The sequence below is a fragment of the Montipora capricornis genome, chromosome 8 (genome assembly GCF_036669925.1).
Source record: "Montipora capricornis isolate CH-2021 chromosome 8, ASM3666992v2, whole genome shotgun sequence".
NCBI lineage: Eukaryota > Metazoa > Cnidaria > Anthozoa > Scleractinia > Acroporidae > Montipora > Montipora capricornis.
The window spans coordinates 24,674,626-24,695,632 of record NC_090890.1 but is presented as its reverse complement, the minus strand read 5'-3'; the positions used below and the strand labels follow the sequence as shown (position 1 = coordinate 24,695,632).

The window sequence follows — 21,007 nt, the reverse complement described above, 5'->3', positions numbered from 1 at the left end:
CAGTTGGTAGCACAGCCATAACATACTTGCCCGATAGGAGAGTTTCGACAGCAAGTTTCTGTTCTTGTTTGGGTTCAATGTGTCAGCCATTTGATCGAAACCGCAAAAGCAATATCATGCTTCTTTTTTCCCAGGGAAAATCGAAGACAGATTGGCGTCATAATCCGACAACAAGTAATTAACTCATCACAGAAATCTGTGCGGTCCATTGTCAACGGACCAATCTGAATTTCCCCTTGCTGGTGCGATGGGAGATTCTGAACGCATCGGTTACAGAAGATCGTGCAGCCCCTATATCTTTGCCCAATCACCATTCTCCCCTCGGCTCACTTGTGTGACCAAAGCAGTTCGAGAAACTAAGAAGGTACTGCGAGCAGTCTATCTCCAAGCAGTCATGTAATGTTCTGTTTGTTTTATAAACACCAATGAAATACCAAATGCCACTTCAATCATGGCATCTGAGAGGCGATGCGGATCCGCATAATTCCCTAAAATCTGCATCCTCCGCATAATTACGATATTTTCCGCATAAAACTGAAGAAATGCCTGATATTAGTGATAAAGCAGCTGCCTACCATCCTCACAAACACGAAAGACAAAGAGATTGAGTACTTTAAAACGCTTATTTTCCTGAACATTGAAGAAAACACGCCATTTCGTTCGCAAGATGAAAGTTCGTAAGCAGTTTCCACACATTTTTCAGCAATTAGTCTGGACTCTAGTTAAACCGTTTTCATAACATAACCTAGGCTCAAAAGTTTTAAAAAAGATGCAACGAGGTATAAATATTTAGCCGCAAGTTATAGTAGCATTAAACTGCATCATTTGTAAAAGTAGGGACAATCATTGCGATGAAGGTGTACAAAACAAAATAAGAGCCCACAATACGTATGTGTAAAAAACCGCTGAAAATGGTGAATGATCGAGGGAATGAATCGTGGTCCAACCACATCACAATTTTGCTCCATATCTCCAAATTGAAACAAAATTCATGACGAGAAACAAAATGTATTTTTAAAATTGCTTCATTTACTTTAGCAAAAGTTTCAGCAAAATGCTTATTACTAACCCTTTTAGTTTAACAGTGAAAGCTGGTGGTAAATTGGCGACTCATCCAGATATCTTAACCGCAAAGGGAAAAATTCACTCGTAAATGCAACTGTATTGGTCACAATTTCGAGTCCTGATTTACCATAAGCATGTAAATACATTGGACGGGTCTAAATATTAGTTTATAAATTGTTTAAATTTCCACATAATCAACGCATGTTTACGCATAATATGGCCAAAAATGTCCGCATAATCTTTAATTTGTTCCGCATCCTATCAGAAACCCTGTTTAATATTTTTTCCTAGCCCTAGCTTAGAACAATGGCATGATTTATTATGTACATGTAACCATAGCAATGGTGATCTTTTCACACTTGAAGATACTGTATCATGTTTATGGGCAAAATCTCACCTGGTATTTCATTGGTGTTAACATAATAAAGTTCATTAGGATCATCTGATGAGCTTGTGTTATTTGTATCTTTAGATCCGACGTCAAGCGATAAAAGGACTTCCAGATCTATGCAAGGACACTCCTGAACATCTGCCTAGAATTGCCGATGTATTGACTCAACTCTTACAGTCGGGTAATCATTTCATTGAGCATCATTGTTGGAATGGCAATGTCAAAGACAATGTTGATAATAACTTTGACAGAAGTATAAATATCCCCCCTTGGTAAAAGACAGTGCGTTGTTTCGTATTGTCAAAAACATGATACTCTTTGGTATAACTTGATACCGCATACAGTTTGGTGTAACACAAAATTTGCAATCAATCTTGAGTGAGTGTGAACCTTTAAGCCTTGAGGGCAACAATGATAGAAAATTTAATGTCAAAACTGCCTGAGTGGTTGAATGCTTTCATGTCCAATCCAGCCAGAAGCTAAAGATGGCTATTATTGTCATGTGATTTGATAGTGTTAGCATGTGAATGAATGTAAATTAGTTTGATTAAAAGTGGTCACCTTTTTTTAACCCTTGCTGTTAGGGCTTTACACTCGATTTCCCTTGCCTTGAGTAGTGCTTTCAAGATATCTCGTTTAATGTATATACTTTTTTTCTTTTTTTTCCAGAGGATCCCACTGAGTTGAGCATTGTCAGGAATGCACTCACATCTTTGTTTAAGATGGAACCAAAAGGTACCTTAAAATTGACCAAAAGCAAGAATCAAGTCCTTGTTTCTAATGATGCTTGAGTATGCCTTTTTGTGGCTGCTTTCTTCTTCCCTTTCCACTTCTTGCAGTCATCATTATCATTCTTGTTCAAATGCAACCTCTCAAGTGATTCTTTGATAGTAGCTCTACAGTAACCAGGTTTTGCAAAGGCTTGACATAGGTTTTCTCCTACCCTCGGAATCTTTTATGAAATTTATTTTGCAAATTGAAATACACAGAAAAACAAATTATTTTGTAAATCAGAGTTCCTGGAAGAAAAAAAACTTCCAAACTTCCCAAAGGAAAGTAAGAAATCAACAGTAAAACTTGACCCATGTGTTAGATGAATGCAGAGACTGGGAATAAAACCCTGGACACATAAGTGCAAGTACATGTATAGTGATTTCTCCACTAATCCGACCTTGCTCCCTCTCCACCACCTATTTTCCAAACTTCCAGGAACAATCGGTGGTCTGTTTTCTCAAATTCTCAATGGAGAAGAAGTGTCTAGAGAAAGCGCAATCAAGTTCTTGAGCAGTGTTGTCGAAGAATATGGGAAAACGGTGTTGCACCCCTCTCAGGAAACAGAGGAGTACCTTGTTGAGGAGATAAAGAAGGTATCCACCTGTATTAATTATTGTACAGAACCTGCACAGAACAAGTACAAGTATTCCACAATATTTTTACAGTTTGTAAGAATACTCAGCAATACTTCATACCAAAACACCTAATACTTGGCATAATATATGTATTCTAAAGCATACAAAGGCAGTTGATGTAAGCAGCAATGTTGAATTATGTTCATCTTAACAACATGCGTGACAGTTCTTGATATACACACCAATAGCTGAGGAGGTCTTTAGTAAGCAGCTTTTTTATTAGTGTACATGTAGTAGGATGAGCATTTGCATCATGTTCATCTTACCTGTTTCATGCGAAACGTTTCTCCTCTGTGATGTCTTGTTCAAGACAAAACTGTTTATGGTACATGAATAGTTTTTGTGGTAGTGCACTTTATAAGTGCAGTACACTTTGTGTAGTGTAAGTGTAGTTGTGTTTGTGTAGTATAAGTGTAGTGCACTTTATAAGTGCACTACACACTATGCCACCGAGTTTGCATGAGTGAGTGAATGAGTGATTGTAAGTCTGTGGTGGCAAATAGGCCCGTAGCACGTGCATAACTCATGAACATAAACGGGTCTGCTTGAAGCGAGCTTGAGTTTCAACAAAATGAGCTCCAAAATCGGCATGAATTTGTGACGCTGATGAATAATAAAGCAGCTCCTATTTCCAAAACGATGGAATTACCTGGTGATAAATAGCCTTGTCTAGGAGAGTGAATTTTTTACTTTGCAGAAACAATGGTCAACCTCAAGAGTTGGGCTATTGTGATCTTTGTGTTGAATTCGCACATTTCCTGTCAATCTTTAAAGCACTTGAAAGAAAAAAACCAAACTAACAAAAACAAAAACCCAGTGTCTTGCCATCATTTTGACACAGAACATGTGTGGTAACTTGATCGCGGCGCCCGCTGAATTTGATGTGACTTTCAATTTTGAAATTTACTTCTGCAGCCAAAAATACAATAGAAAAATTGAAAGTAGCAAAAAATCTCCCAAAATGTTTTTAGCTGATGTTGTTGTTGTTAAGTTGATTTCATGTCGCAAATTAAAAAATTTTTGTTAATGATGACAAAATATTTTATTCTCGATCGACACTTTTATTTACTTTTGCATATATCTTCATTTTGCATAAAGCAGGCTAACAAAATCTGTACCTTGTATTAGTTCGCATTTTTGAGCGTTAAAGTAGAATTTTTGGTCCTATGTTTCTGACAGCAAGTCATATATTTTGAGGTCACCCATCCAAATACTAACCCCACTCAACAGGGCTTAACTTCAGTGAACGTTTGTCTTGGAAAGCTGTCAGACGCTCAGAGTGCACACTCAAACTTGTGGTGGAAAAGAACTTGTAAGGGAACTTGAAAACGATCAACATGTCAGCCTGGAAGCCATTGTTTATCAATTCTCTTTTATTTTCTTCAATCTTTCTGGGATTTAGTATTTTACTCGTAACCACATGTCTTCTCAGGGGGCTATTTACCTAAGACATCTACCATAGCACTATAATGATATATGGTACGGAAACAATGTCCTGTACTATAAGGGCAAAGAAAACTTGAATCTCCTGGAAGACAAAACGCAGCTCAGGTGACAATTATACAGCGCTGTGTTACTGCGCCACCACATGTATGCAGTGCGTGCCTATTTTTTTGTTAAGGCTATGGTTGGTGATGATAATCTCTCGGCTAATAAAATGAAAGGCTCTTGGTTCACCTGAGACATGGCCTGTTCATGGTGTTTAAAGTGTGTTGATATGATCTGAAATCATAGCCTTGCCATTATAATAATTGTAACCTCCGTTGACAAGCATTTCATGGGCAACGAACCTTTAAAATGAACCTTCAGACATCATCTGTTGAATGACAGGGTGTAGCTGGGTTGGGTAATTTCATGGTACATGTAGGTGCTACAGCTGTAATTTGCATATACATGCACATTGTAGCCTCAGTCTAATTCAACTGTTTGCTTGATCAAGACTTGGGAGACCAGAACCACTGGACAAGTAGGATGCAAAAAGCACATAGTTCAAGACATTTTTAATTAACCCATTCACCCCTAAACCTGCCATTCTTAGTATTTTACTCTGTTTAATGCCAGACAATTTTACTTTTCAATGGGGAACCCTCCGGAGTCAATGGTTTAATTACTCACTGAAAAACTGTCGCATTAACTGTCTGAAAAGAGATCTTTTCACTACCCAAAATTCAGTGAAACCTTGATTAGAAAATTTCTTTGGGTTTAGTACATGCAAAATCACCAGCCCTGTTCTCTGTTCCTGTTATTGTCTGATTGAACATGCAAAAAATGAGAAAAGGAGGTCACATAGGAGGATTTTGGTTATTCTGTCATAGGCTATGACAGATGTTACTGGTGAGGAGTTCCGCACATTTATGAACATCTTGTCCTCACTGAAAGTGATGGCCAGTGCTCATCAAGAACTTGCAGACATTGTGACAGAACAAGCTGAACTTGCGCAAGCCTTCCAGGTATGATAACATGTTTAGTATTTTTGTTTGATTAGTAACACATGCACTCTTTTTTAAGTTGCTGGGATACACATAAAAGAGAGAAACCTTCAATACCACTGGCCAGGAATTTTTTAGAAGGTACATAGGTAATGTACAATGTACAGGAAAAAGTCATTGCATTATATTTACAAATTAGTTGCCATTTTCTTACCTTGACCTCCACAGCCTACTGATGCTGATATGGTTGACAGATTCCTTTCATGTGCAAGACAAGTCCTTCCATATTTTGTGGTTAGTTTTTTTTAGTGAATGTTCAGTGTCTAATCAGTGGTAACCATCGGTAAATTTGATTCAATTTGTTTTGTTCTGATTTCAGTTAAGTTGTAGTCTCCCCAATTTGTGGAGTTACTTGTGCTTGGCTAAATGAAGTTATTATTATTATTATTATTATTATTATTATTATTATTGTACACCTTTTGACAAGGACATTTTAAACCTGCAAAGGGACTATTTTCATCAGCAGATTTTGGCAAATTAAGTAGCATTTTTGTGCTTTCTGTTTTCATCTTGCTGTTCCATCAGACGCACAGAGTACCATTGGTAAGAAAATATTGTAACTTATCTGTGCAAGAAAATTTGGTTTTGGTCACCGTACGACTGTACGTCCATGTATGCCAATGTGAAACTCTGTGGTGCAATGCACATTTTTTTTTTTTTGCGGGAACATTTTTAATATTGGACATCCATGTTATGGTTAAGGTCTCGGTAAAGGTAAATTTGGGCGTCTCGCTCAAATTTTTTGTTTTTGCAAATCTTGAATTGGTGGGCTGTGAAGCAAATTTTCCTGAAAAAAATTTTTAAAAATTACCGGTAATTTTAAAACCACTAAAATCGCTTTTCTTTGTTTCCCACCATAATCTGCATGTGAAAAACGATTTATGTATTGTGTCAATCACACATGACAGGATTGGGTGTCAATTGACAGCCTTCGGGCTCAATCTGCTACATTAGCATGTGCCCGAACGCTGAGTAGCTCAGCATAATTGGCTTTCAAGTGGGGGGTGGAGTTATTCAGCAGACTGTGAACTGAACGTGAAATCTTTAAGCTTGATTTTCTAGGGGTTTATTTTGACACCAAAATTACAACTTCTTGGATCTCCTGTCCCGACAAGTTTTAAGATATCACCTCCAAATTTTCAGTTCTAATAGTTGATTGTACTACCCCAAATACCAAGTGAGAAATTTTTCGTTTGTCTTCGGAGACTGATTTTATGGAACTTTTTCTGTCCAAATTAAGTACAAGATGAGAGTTTCGACTTTGGTGCATGATATTTCCTTTAATTCTTAACATATCAAAAAGTCCTCACAGGGTATTGGAGCGCATTCATCTGTGACTAAGGTGCAACAAAGTGTGGTTATTTTCACAATAAAGTGAAGGGGCAGGAGCTTCTGCAGCAGACTCAGTCATTTTGAGTTTGAGGCCTCAATACTAAGGGTGCATTCGATTGACAGTATTCCGGAATAGAGAGAGATTCACATTAAAATTGTCAAACATCTGCTAAAATGCTATTTTAAACACATTTTTATTATCCTAACTGCTTAAAAATGCACCAAACATACCGTTTTCATCATCACTCCACGTATTCCGGAATAGGCCAGTTTCGTATTCTAACGGTTGGACTGGGTCTGGCATGAAATGGAGGCTAATGCAGGCAAATAAATTTGCATTTGAAAAGATTTGTCCATTTCCTGCTAGATCCAGTCCAGCCGTGAGAATTTGAAAATGGTCTGTAGGGTCAATCAAACGCGCCCAAAAACTAACACTTTATTCAAATAATTCAATCCATTAGTAAGCTTTAATATGATATATAGTTTGACCTTATATAATTATACAAAAAATAGCGGCACAACAATTCATTTCTCCACGGACACCTCATTTTCCTTTACCAAGACCTTTATTGACACCTGTGAAAACAAGATATCCACTGACCAGTATCACGTGACCATATTGCAAGCTCAAGTTTAAAGCTTATTGAAGTCAGCTTTTTTTTAAAGTTGACTGCTACCGGGTAACCAGTACTCCAAAATGTTGAACAAAACGTATTTTTAACATTTCTCGGTTCCCATTGGCTGTTGTTATGAGCGGTTTTGCATGATGACATGTGGTGGATCAAAAGGCACGAAAAGTTTGTGAAACTTTGGAAGCAAAAAAGACATAGTTCGTTTCTACGCAAGTGTATCTTCTTTAAGCAAATTGATAGAGTATGAAAATTCAATGGATTGTCTTGAAATTTGGCCCGAGGACTCCCAAGATACCAATCTAAAATACCATGTGAAGGATTTTTTTTATATATTGGACTCCTGCAATGGCCTTTGACATAACCCTTATCCGTAATTTTTTATATGCATATTAATTTTGACACAAAATTTTCTAAGCAACCAATCGGAATATCAAAAAAGCCTCACATGGTTTTGATGATAGATGCCTTGTGAATGACATCATCCAGAGGGCTTCCCTTTACATTAAAATTTGATACCCGTTAAATTCAATCAGAGCGACATCGGTCGCTCGAGGTTCTTGGGCTTCACTCTTTACTCGACTGGTTAAAGTGAGAAGAAAATATATTACTTGGAAAGTGCATTTCATAACCTTTCAGTAGATGTACAGTTTAATTACAGTTTTATTTACTTTTAATTATGACTGCTAACATCATGTTCACTGCTGACAGCATACTAACAAATTTGCGTAACATCTCCCAAGTGGCACAATGAATGAAAAACTGCCCATCAAACTGTTGCCTTGGTGACGAGTAGTTATGGAAATAATTCTTGAAAGGGTGTCTTGTGAGACAAGCCATTCTATGAAAAAGTTGAAAATTATGAAGTAACATGCAGTTTTAACTGAGTTAACAGTAGTAGCAACTGCAGTCAATTGTTGTTAATGTTTTTGATATATTGGCACATTGGTTGGATTCCTTGTACGTTGGGTTGTGTAGAGCTTATTCATCAGTGTGGCGGGAAGAAGGAGCATTTTGTTTGGAACATTTAGCGGTTTTTTCCCCTACCTTCCCCCCTCTACTTCTTTCCACTGTTCATCAGTGTGATAGGTGCCTGTCTTTGTGGGGGCGTGGGTGCTCATGGCTGGTTTGTCAGGTTTTGCCAGCCATCGGTGCAGTCTTCATCTTGGAGCTGGCTACCAATAGTGGAAGTTCCAGGATGGCTCAGGCACTTAACCTCCACTTAGCAACGCCTTTGTTAATTATTATTAAAATGTCAATTTGATTCTCCTGTCTAATCATTGCCTATGTTGTCTGGTTTTATAACAGAAAGGAGCATCAGCTCAAGCATTCTTTTCGTATATGGTTACAAGCATTCTTCCAAAGCTGAACGAGTTAGCTACTACAGATGGTGATGATATGAAGCTAGAGATGTTAAAATTGTGTGCAGAAATGTCACCACATGGTTTAACAGATGAGAATGTGAAGGCCTCCATTGAGCCCATCTATAATTTGTTGCTGGTGAGATGTTAGAGTGGAAATGGTTATTTTCATAACTTTTAACTTTCATGTACCGGTAGCACTTTGCCAATAAAATTCTATTGGAATATACTTCAACACGCCTTGTAGTCTAATATATCTTTAGACATTAGAGACAAAAAGCCTAACAACTTACAAGGTACATTTTCAAACCCTGTGGCTTTGGTTATAATCTTTGCTTGCTTTCTTTATCAGGAGGGTAATAAATACATGAAGAAATAATTATAGGCAGTTAGAGTCAGTCCTATCAAAGGGGGAATTCTGCAAAGGGAGCACAGGGCTCGAAAATTTTAAAAAAAATCCGGTTGCAAGTTTGCAAATTTTAGTCAGGAGTGTATTATTATGTCATCATGATTCATCATGCTGTATTTTGTTTCCAGTGGTTTAACAAAACCAAAATTAATATGTATCTGCGTAACATACATTGTATGTGAAAAGAAACTGCTGCAAATGGCGACTGTTCAGTGTAATGACATGTTGCACATACATTGACCCTCCAGCTAAATTGCAATTTTGCCCCATATCTCCAGATTCAAGACGAGAAACAAAAATTCAACACAAGGACCAATCATAATGTTTTTCATTTTAGCAATAGCAGCGGAAAGGGGCAAATGCTAGACCTCTCATTTCGTAATATCGATGGTAAAAACTGGTTGCAGATTTGCGACTCCTCAAGAAATTTTAGTTGCAAAAGGAAAAAATTATGTTGTAAATGTGACTGTATTGGTTGTAATTTCAAGCCCTGGAGCATGGGAAATTTGTGACTGTAATTCTCAGTTAGGTCATGTCCTGCATTTGTCAGCCACTAATGCAGGGTTGCTGCACCAAACAGTTACTTGAAGCTTGAAGTTGACAAGTTCAGGCAAATTTGCATGCTTGATGGATACGGTGTAACTTGTTCGTAATTGTCAGCGGTGATGGAATCACCCTTTAATGTGGTTTTAATGACTGTGCTCTTCTCAAGCAGGTTAAGAAATCGAAAGTGGTTCAGCTTTGTCTGTATTCTTATCGACAACAATATTGGTATCACAGTGGTCAAAATGTGGTAGACTCACGAGGCTCAGTCGAGTGAGGCTACAACAAATTTTGACCACTGTGATGACGAATGTTATTGTCGATAAGAGTACAGACAACGCTGAACCACTTTCGATTTGTTTTTTTACCACAATATTCAACGCCAAAGAAAGTTATTTCAGAGCGTGACCAAAATCCTGACACCAAGAAAGAGCAAGCATCGTCTATAACTTTCTCGCAATATGATTGGTTTATTTCCCAAAATGCGCGTTCCTGATTGGCTATTACCTTGCATGACAAATTGACGCGAGCATTACGTGTACAGCGTTGTCTAGACTCCTATCGGCAACGGCAAATTAGCCAATCAGATTGCGAGATTACAAGCAATTGTGGTAAAAAATTAGTTTGGTGCTGTTACAGAGCCTCTGATGATGCTCTAGCAAGTGAGCCAATTGACAGTCCAGCAGTCAATAAAAGATAAACATATGAATTCATCATTGAATGTGCTGTAAATATCATTGTTGATTTAATTTGTCTTTTCCTGTTCAGGAATACATGCCTTTGCCCCCAGGGGAAGAAGAGGAAACAATTACAGAGGAAAATGCCCAACCAAAGCTTCAATTTTCTTATGTTGAATGTCTCATTTTTACTTTTCATCAGCTCGCTAAAAAGGTAACTGTAGTGCGAAAGGCAAATGTGTGCATTTACATGTACATGTATGTGATGTTTACTAATAGCTCATTGTATGAAGTGAATGTGACAGGAATAAGCAGGTTGGGATACTGATGTGCCTCAGCAGAGAAATGTTATGGCATTTAAAGAGCTTGTGGTTTAGATTTTTCAAAGGTTGTTTACAGAGTTACTTCCTCGCTTTGAAAGAACCTGGCATCAAAACCTTCTTGTTATATTAAAGTGTATGTGCTATGTTTTTCAATTAAAACAAAATAAAAATTTGGTATGTTTTTCAGAATCCAGAATTTTTAACCGATGCAAGTGCAGCAGAGCGTCTAAAGGATTTCCGACTAAGGTAAAAAGTTACTGCCGCAGTTGACAGTTATGGAATAAAGTGCTGTGCGAAGTTACTGCGCTACCACACGTACGCAATGCGTCCCTATTTTTGATCTTAGTTATTGCATTAAGAAAAATTGGAGATGACCTTGATTTGAGATTGCAAGGTTTCATGTTAAAATAGTAGAGACTAAAATAGTGCTTTTTACACAATTTGTTACATTCTTTGCATCTAAAACGACACTCTGCTTCATCATGTTTTATTACAGCATGGCACCAACCATCTTGGGAAGCACCCCCCAAGTATTGATGAAATGAAGTTACAATGTACTTCTACTAACAGCTAGTGCGACACAGCCACCTTGCCTTTCTATAGTGTCTAACACAATTCAGGGCTCGAAATAAACGAAAAAATTGCAGTCGCAATTTCGCAAATTTTAGTCGCAAAATCGCCGCGCTGCATTGTGCTGTCAGCGGTTTAGCAAAAAATATGAGCCCACAATACTTGTGTGTAAAGAAACCTCTGAAAATGGCGAATTATCGAAGGAATGGAGCTGTGCACGTAACATCGCAGCTAAATTACTCTACAATCACGCTATCTTCAGAGAAAATTCACAGCAAGAAACAAAATAATTTTGTCATTTATTTATTTATTGTAGCGAAAGTAGCAGCAAATTTGCAACTTCTCTAGATATTTTAGTCGCAAAGGGAAAAATTTAGTCGCAAATGCGACTGTATTGGTTGCAATTTCGGGCCCTGCACAAAGTACTTATTTTGCCCAAGAAGAAAGCATGTTTGACATCAAACATGCTCATATTATTAACAAAGCAGTTTTGAGCTTTAGCATAGTCACTTGACCCACAGAAAATGTTAAGCCTCGTCATAGAAATTAATTTTTGTATTAGTGTTGCGTAAGGACTAGAATTCGAAGTAGAAATGTTTAGGGTTGACAGTAGATGCCGAACGTCAGCAGGAGCTCAGCACCTGAAGCAAACAACTAGTATCCCCACTTTGGGTGATCACTTTTGCCGACCTGGTTCCTCTTGTAAAATTTATGTTTAGGTAATTTAGTCTGAGACATGGTGGTTGATTGGCTAAGAGGTAAAATGCTTCATGCTCAAACTGCTCTACATGAACACATAGGTGGTCTTAAAAAACGAGACCTGAAGAAAGAGATATTGGAGGTATATACTTCTTCTCAAGCATGTTATGGCGTGCCTCAGATGATTAGCAAGACCCCCCACAAAGTTGAAAACTGTTGCTACCAAATGTATTGCAGCTGAAGCACCAGAAAAGAATCAATGCATTCTTACAAAAGCCATTCAGTAGCCTTACCATACGTAACGCGTTGTTGACTTGGTCACATGTTTCATGATGTCACAATATCTAAAAACCTGGATTCTCAAATGGGCCAGTGATGTTCAATATCAGAGTACATAACTGTAACATGACTAAAATGTTAAGGTTGTCGAGATATGTTGGCCTGCCAAGTTTACTAGAGTTGCGGCAAAACGCAGATATTTTATGGCGGTTTTTCAATTGTATGCAAATTAGGCTTTTGATCATGTCTTAAAGTGGAACTATCATAAAAAAAATCACTTCCTTTTTTTTCTTCAGATTTTGAAAGTGTGTTTGCTTAACATGTGCCTGGCAAAATTTTGAGCTTTGATTTTTATCCGAAGGCTTTTTACTTTGAGTGTAAGTTTTGGATTTCACGGTCCGCCATTACTTACGTTCAAAACTGATCGACTGGACCTCAGAGGGTTGAATCTAGGGAAAAGTGACGTCATTCAATCAATAGCGTATATATATTTCAGAGTGTAAACGCAGTTTATTATGTATGCAAAACACGAGTTTAAGAATCTGAAAGCCCGAAACTCCCGTGCTGCATATTAATTCAGTCGCGTATAAACACATTGCATTGAGTGTTTGTCGTCATTTTCTCCTTGATCCAGCGCTCTCAAGATGTTAAAGTTAGTAATGGCGGACCATTAAATAGGAAAAATTTCTTACAATAAACAAGTGTCTTTCTGAAATTATCGCCTAAAACTTGGGTCACTTTTTAACATAGTTTTGAAATCTAATGCCACTTTAAGATGCTTGACTTGTCATGAGTTCCTAACATTGACTATGGCTAAGAGACCCTGAGAACTGCAGTATATTTTTTTCAGGCTTCAGTACTTTGCTCAAGGCTGCCAAGTTTACATAAAGCAGCTTAGACTGTCATTACAAGGAAAAACAGGACCTGCCCTTCAGGAAGAAGAGAACAAAATAAAAATTGTAGCTCTTAGGACAACCACCAATATCAATGCAATAATAAAGGTATGTGACTCATCAAAACTGGTAGTTTTAAATAGTTTTGCATTCCTAGGTTGTGAACAAGCTTGCTGATGAATCCAAGAAATTGATCCCTACATTATATAACATAAAGTCTTTATTGCCTACCATTGATCTTCCGGTAACTCGTCCTGAAAGTAGATTTTTTTACACACCGTTTGAGGTAGAATAAACAATATATTATACTTTCAAGGGTAGTGCGTGATTAAGCATTCAACACCACAAAATGAACGTTCACAAAGTAGCGTAACATACATGTATCTTGGAATAGCAAGTAACATGAAGCAGTCTGTAGTCTTTTTTTTTTGCGAGGGAAGCCAAAGGATATTAAACCTGAAACTACTCAAAACTTAACCATGTATCTGGTGCCCTTGCCACAAGGCTGCAGTGCTTCCTAACCAGCCCCGCTTGCCAAAAGATTCCACTTATTCCCGTTATTTCACGTGCCTTTACCTGTCTATAACATAATCTCTTCTTCAGGACCTGTTTCACAATCCACCTGCCTTTAAGAGTTCAGTCACATTGTCATGGAAAACACCGGTAAGTTTCTGATTCGTAATTTGCTTGCTCGTTGATTTGCCTACTTTGAATTCGGTTTGCAAAGTCTTTGCCATGGTGAGTCCTGTTACCATGTAATGTCGCCTGTACGTGGATTGACTTTACACTTTCAGGCAATTCTAATTCAGTGTTGTTAAACCCATTTGTAAATGAAATGACCCGAAGGGAAAATACCAGCTTCAAAATGTGAGGGATAAATCTGATGAAAAAGAAACATATCAACACTCAGGTCTTGTATCTCGAAGTTGTGGCTTGTTGACAATGTACACAATCTTTCGGAGGACTTTTTGTCGGAACAGTTGATTAGACAACTGTCCAAGTTAATTAACTGCAAGTTTCTTTGAAACATTTTAGGCAAAGAATCAACCATCTACACCAATGTCCACAAAAGAGGATAGAAGTACAGTTGTTGATGAGAAGTAAGTTTGTTCATAGTTATTAGGTTTGTAAATGTTGAGGGTTTCAATCTGTCCATGGTCAAGTTAACAGAAGCCTTCCCCGAGTTTCACACAAGTTACTTGTGTCTATTTAGTCTAGAATGACCTTGTTACGGCGTTCTTTGATACCGAATTGGTGAACTCGTGTGTCCGCCAATTTGGAAACTCTTCGCCTCCAGTTGTGGTATTTTAGCTTTCCAGCCCTTTAGTCTTTGGAAATTCTCTTAGAGTTTGTAAAATACGTATGAAAAGGTGAAGTGAACTATGTAATAGTCATATTTATGGAAAATTCACCCAGAAAAAACCCGTGTAGGCATTCGCATTAGTACCACGTGGCGCCTGTTCGCCAGCTTTAACCGTACGAATTCTGTTGTACGATAAATTTCAAAAGTGAAGTGAACTATGTAATAGTCACATTTATGGAAAATTCGCCTAGATTGACCTCGTGTTGGCATTCGCGTTAGTACCACGAGGCGCCTGTTCGCCATCTTGAACCGTACGAATTGCATTGTGCAATAAATTTCAAAAGAGAAGTGATCTGTGTTATAGTCACATTTATCGCAAGTTCACCTAGAGTGCCGTTGTTAAGGCATTCACCATTCATGGTATTTTCTAGTCGAGGCGCTTTACAGCCTTAAAACCAGCCAGAGAGCGGTCTTCAATCCTCAACAGGAGGGAGTGTATAATAATATTCATTTGCCTGTGACGTACTAAGGCATTCATAAAACAGACCTGGGATCTGATCGCCATGAGGCAAACCTTGGTAGCTGAGCATTGAGAGCTGTGGTAACCAAATCGGTGCTTAATGAGAAAATGTCTGGCCAAGCCTGCCAACAGCTCCGGGTTAAGCTGCCATTTATGATCTGAATGATGCTTTCTAGACAGAGTCTGCATCTACGTTAGCAGAGCCTGCAGTAGGCAAGTGACTCCAATGTGGGCACTTTACAACCTCACGACTAGCCAGAGAGTGGTCTGCTATCCTTTATGATTGTCAACCAGGCTTTGGTGAATCAAACATTTTTTTGGCGGTCTTGAATATCTCAGTGGCAGTTTTTACGACTGACGCTGCCTATCAATTTGATACTAGTTATGCCTGTCAGGCTTACGAAGTTACTGGTGATAACAGTCCATCTCTTGTGATTGTGAAGATATTGAAGCAGTTCGAGAGAGTGAGGTACCCTTATCAAGCGTACCCTTATCAAGCGTTTTGACTTCAAAGAATGTCAAGGTATTCATACCAATGTATGAACATAGTTTTTGGAATAAAATCCGTGGTTAAGCTTATTGTGTTAAGTTTTTAATACACACAAGTCACGTTGTTAGCCTCCATTCATAGCCAATCGGAAGTTGCAGATTCGTTGCTTTAACCTCCAGCCCGTGAGGAAGTTTTAACGTCATGCTTAGATGGTCTGGTTTTGGCTATGACTGCTACGTATGAGTTGAATCGGAGGGGTAAGGATGCCATGAAACTTCATTTTACATTGAATTTGCTTGGGGTTCATCAGTTCTTCTAGTCATGCTGATGAGTTTCTATTTGGCGGAGAAACTGCTAAGAGAGTTAGAATAATAGCAGAATTCACAAGAACTACAACTACGTTTGTTTTCAGTTAGTACAAGTTTATTATTAAGCACAGTGTCCCTAATTGGTTCCCTGGTGCTCACTTAAATAAAGTTCATTATTAATAAGGACGTTTGCAAGTATCCATTCTCAATGCAGACCAAGGTTTAACCCTTATTCTGCTTGAGGCAGTTTTCTGGAAAGGCAGGGATAGGTGCTTCTGAGGTCGTGGTACCCAATGGGGTTATGTTACCTCCCCATCTGTCCAGCCTTTCTGGATTGTGGTCCAGCCAGACAGGCCAAGGTCCTTTCCCGAGGCAACCAATAATTTTGATATGTATGTCCTGATGAGGAAGTCTACAGTTTGTTAAGCAACCAGGCACCCTTAATAGTGGGACAGACTGAAAATTGCTTTTCTGAGTGGCTGAAGGTCACCTCAGATCCAGAAATCTTGGACTCTGTAGAACGTTGGCACATAACATTTACAGAGGATCCTTCCGAGCATATTGTTTCTCCAGCTACGCATTTTTAATGTTGATCAGCAGTTTGCTATGTCTAAGGGCTTTTTTTCAAGCTAGAGGAACTTGGTGTGATCCGAGGTCACTGTATGAACTAGGGGAATGCTTGACCCCTCTTTTACCAAAAACTTGCCTATTATGCTTGTCCCGTTGCCTTAGAGCACAGGAAATTCCTTAAGTTTCTTTTAATGAGCAGGTCTATGAATTTAAGTCCTTACTCACGAGTTTGACTTCTGTGTTTCCCGGGGATTTTCACCAAGGTTATGAAACATGCCCTGGCGGTCCTTAGACATAAGGGACTTTCTGTGAGTCTGTTTCTCTGGTAGTTGGTTTTAATTGCAGGGAAAGGATGTTCTTGGTTGCTTTCACGCTATGTGAGAGTCAATCCAATTATCATTAAAACTGTTTTGACCCCCACAAAGGTAATCACTCACTTTAGATGCTGCCTTGATGAGGGTGTAACTATCCGATAAAAAGAAAGGGAAGCTGAAACTCTTGTGTTTAGAAGCTCTCAGTGAGGAGTTTATTATTCACTTTGTTGTTCAGGTTATCGGAAAGGTATTGTCTTCACTACCAGGGGTTCAATTTGGGAAATTACATTACCGTTATTTAAGACGGGATAAATTTCTAGCCTTGGCCCGTATTACAGGGGGTTATGATACCCTCTTGTCTTTATTTTGCTCAGCTGGGGCACTGAGTTACAAATGTCGGTTGACAATGTCCACCAGACGTTTCGTTACATTGGTCATCCTCTAGTGGTTTATATTTTTTAAACTGATGCCAGTAGCTGGCGCATTACCTGTGCAACTAATGCTTCTTGCCGTCTTGGGAGCAGGAATCGCTGCACAGTAATTATATTCCCATATGTTTGGATCAGATAGAGGCCGACAAGGCCAAGGGCATCCTAGTAATGCTAGCATGGGCCACTCAGGCTTGATATACTCGAGTACTACCAATGATGGGTCAGCAGCCTTTGGTCTGGACTCCAGGCAGCCAGCTGCTGGTCCACCCGTCTGCCAATAGCACGCACAGAGTGCAACATCACCTGACGCTGATTGTATGGCCTATTATCTGGGTACTCTATCGGAAGTGACGCTTTTCTGAGTATGTTACCGATGTGTCTTTCTACTCAGAGACAGTACAGCGTTTGTCCTTTGGAATGGGCTGTATTCTTAGTCAGAGGGAGTTCCCTCCACTCTCTAGCCCTTGTTTTTTCAGGGAAGATATCGTTGACATCACCTATTCTCATTAATGTGGCAACCAGAGCCTCATTGGCGGTCGAAACAAAGGGTCTTTTGTTCCTGCGGTCGACACATTTGTAAACAGATAAGTTCCCTATACGGAGTTCCCATTCACACTGATCACTGCTGGATCAGCTTTGTCTTGTATGATTAGCGCTAAGAATACCTTATTTTGCCAACATCCAGTTGTTCATCGTTTCTTGAAGGGTGCCTTTGGGAGTAAACCGCCCTCAAATAGATATTATGGTATTTGGGATGCGCAGCAAGGGCTGGTATTTGGGAGACTAACACTGGCCTTAAAGGAACTCGCGTTAATACTAGCCATGTTATTAGCTTTAGCGACAATACTTTGCTGCGACCTAATATAAGCGGTAGTTATCTGGACAAGTCTCAAGATGAGTGTGTTTGTTTCCTGGTAATCATATCAGCAATGCTAACCCTGTTAGGAGCGTTTCGAGCTGTAACTTTGTTTTTTGGTTGTTGAGAAGTATTTGGTAGTATAGACGTAAGTTGTAGAATAAAATGGATTCAATATTAGGACAATGTGATTGTAACCTTGGTGTTTTGGGCTCCTTATGGTATCCTCACATGCTTTAAAGGCTTCATGTTAGTACCGGAGGTTACTCTTTATGAGATAGAATTGGAAAGTTAAACGAGACTTACCTGTAAGTTGGAGTGTCAAGTGAATTCTATCTCATAAAGAGTAGTAACCGAAGGTGTCTGACATGCCCACCTCTCCCTCCCTGTGCTTGTTTCGAGCTCTCAGGCCTTGGTTACTATTCCTGTTTATGGAATTATTTTCTGGGCTTTTTTGTTCCTCCACTACGAGGAGGAGGATTTGAAACAATGATTGTGACGTCACTCCCGGCAGAATAGGTTCGTTCTTTGTGTCAGACACCTTCGGTTACTACTCTTTGTGAGATAGAATTCAGATCAAAATTCAACTTACAGGTAAGTCTCGTTTAACATTGCAATGAATGCAACTTAACTAAGAGCGAATTTCTTAAATTCGCGTTAGTTTTATGAAGCGTTAATTTCCTATAATACGGTAGGTAAATGTGCAAAACTTTCACATGGCATGTGATTTCTTACCTTGGTGGGATGTTCTGGACTGTATACAATGCTGTATCATATTGATATTCTTTGTCAATGGTCGGAGTACTTTCAACTCCTTACTAAACGGTCGCTCAGCAGTCCCCCAGAATGTTATTGATAACATTGAACAAAAACCTGAAATCAAGGAGCTTTTCATACCACCCTCCTGTACAGAAATTATCAAGGCAATTATCAAAATGGCAAGAAACAAAGCACCTTAAGTCCTGACAAAATACCTGCAGAAGTCTTTTAATATGGTGTTAAGTAACTGCAGTCGAGGCTCTGTGATTTCATTTGGTACTGTTGTGTGAAAGTGTGGGCCAAAAAAACGCAATACTTAAAGCCTTGCTAGTGAAAGGAAGAAAAGGACTGTAAGCACATACCTGTTTGGACCAACAGTGATCCTTTAGAAAATTAAGGTCCTCTTTCAGCCAAACCTGTCAGCATCACTAAAAGCGCTCTAAAGCCATTTACCACCGAGAACCAAGTATATGGAGAAATTCACTTAATTAGGAAGTGCCCTGAGGACAAAGGTCCTAATGCCAGTGCTGGCTTTGGTTTGAGGTTTGAGTAAGGCTTCAGCACTTAGCTAAGTAGCGTGACTTCTGGCTGTTATGTTCAATTGTGGTCTCATTCACACAGAAGCCCTTCAAGCTAATCCTGCCGAGCCGACCACATGCTGGAAACGACAGACCACAACCCTACTCTTTTCGTGATTTTTGTGGGATCTTTTAACGTCCCACAGAGTTAATGAACAAGGGCTGTGAGATGGGACCTCCGGCTTATCGTCCTTATTTGAGAATACTAGAAAATATAACCACTTGCAAATGTAGTTACAAAGGTAGCACTTTCTTCTCAGTTATTAAAAGACCCTGAGTGTTGGTCTGGCGAGGGCTCGAACCTGCGACCTCCCGCACGGAAGTCCAGTGCACTCTCGATTGATCCAACTGGTATAATTTCTGGTCTATGAAAAAATAGGCTAATGTCCATATAGACATGGACATGTCACTGGTGCCCTATTCAGAAGCTGGATAGTTTCCATCTAAAATGCTTCAGGAAAATGTGGTATAAAGTGGCAAGATAAGATACCCAATACCAGTGCCTGGTATCTTTCATACAAGCTTCATTATTGATAGGCAGCTTAGAATTGTTTTGCCATGCAGCATGTATGCCTTCTGTTTGAATCCAGATATTCAGATATTCTTTGGAGAATTCCCGCTGCTCCCAAAAAGCGATACAAAATCACCTTAAAAACAAACCTCAAAAAGTGACAACTGGAGCCAAAAGAGAAAGGGGGTGAAAAACATTTTGAGTGTGAGCATATTTAACATCTGATTAATACAAAACAGTCCAGAAAAAGCTGCCACATCCTCGCCCAGTACCACTGTCTTCATGTGACAAGACTGGAAAGTCCTGTTCTTCTCTTGCAGGGGCACATTCCTTTTAAGCACCCGGCCCAAGCTTAGCATCGTTGTTGTCATTGTCGTGGTCATACTGTTAACAGTACCTTCCCTCTAACCCCCGATAAATAGCCCTAGTTTTCATTGTCTAGTCAAGAAACTTCAACTACTAATTCTGTTCTATTGCTTTCGTGTAGTTGTTTTAATCGATCTGAAAATGATTTGATTTCTTTGATTTGGTTTCTCTTGTTTTTCAGGCGAAAACGAGCTGGAATCACCCCAATCACGTTTGACCTGCCCCCCGAGAACAAATCACCCAAAAAGTCAAAAGGAAACACTATTACTGTTTATACACCCCCTGGACGGCGCACGGGGGCATCCAATGGTGTTGTTAAAGGCCAGAGTATGCCGAACGGAAACCGAGGTCGTGGAGGATTCCGTGGAAGAAACCGCGGTAGGGGTAGGGGATGGAGGGGAGGACGATTTTAGATGATATATCATTTCGAAGATGATTCACAGTTTTGAACTTCAGAAAGGTTTTTACTCAACTTGCAGGCGAGCAATGTACGACGGTTTAACATTCGCAACTCTTCAGAAGTTGTTTATTTATGCAGGACGTCTCGAAGTTTGTCGAATTTCTTACCAACAAGTCTCACCAGATGAGAGAAGTAACCATAAAGCTTTTTTCGAATTGTATATTTTTGGATTCACAGGGAGATTCTTTGGACTTGGGGAAATACAAGAAATCCCTTAAAAATCATTGAAAATACAACTTTTTAGGTTTTAATACTCATTAAATGGGGGCTAACCCTGTCGGTCCTCTTGGCAGTTTGCTTCACACAGAGTCTTTAAAAGTGTACTTAGTTCCCTTCCAGAAGGTTTTTCTCATTTTCGTTTGAAATCAAAATGGCCCCTTAAAAGTGAAGGAATATTGTTAATAAAAAAAGTAAGTTCTTTTTTACTGACCCCCGATTTCTTATTCGAAAATAAAATGGTTGTTTTACTTTA

At 39.1% G+C, this 21,007-nt stretch overlaps 2 protein-coding genes across 2 annotated transcripts in view; one reads left to right on the top strand and one right to left on the bottom strand.

The window, feature by feature from the left end:
• The window catches only part of LOC138059294 (small ribosomal subunit protein uS9-like), a 45,599-nt gene that overhangs the window by 17,144 nt on the left and 7,448 nt on the right, over positions 1–21,007 (bottom strand). The gene's annotated exons all lie outside the window — the stretch shown is intronic.
• Positions 1–21,007, top strand: part of LOC138058996 (apoptosis inhibitor 5-like) — a 23,121-nt gene extending 2,114 nt beyond the window's left edge. Inside the window, exons 3-14 of the mRNA XM_068904483.1 lie at positions 1,538–1,637; positions 2,126–2,191; positions 2,666–2,823; positions 5,181–5,315; positions 5,523–5,588; positions 8,624–8,815; positions 10,397–10,519; positions 10,816–10,874; positions 13,027–13,177; positions 13,673–13,732; positions 14,105–14,169; positions 20,257–21,007. Coding sequence (XP_068760584.1) covers positions 1,538–1,637; positions 2,126–2,191; positions 2,666–2,823; positions 5,181–5,315; positions 5,523–5,588; positions 8,624–8,815; positions 10,397–10,519; positions 10,816–10,874; positions 13,027–13,177; positions 13,673–13,732; positions 14,105–14,169; positions 20,257–20,488 — 1,407 coding nt within the window. The 3' untranslated portion in view covers positions 20,489–21,007. The remainder of the gene's footprint in view (positions 1–1,537; positions 1,638–2,125; positions 2,192–2,665; positions 2,824–5,180; positions 5,316–5,522; positions 5,589–8,623; positions 8,816–10,396; positions 10,520–10,815; positions 10,875–13,026; positions 13,178–13,672; positions 13,733–14,104; positions 14,170–20,256) is intronic.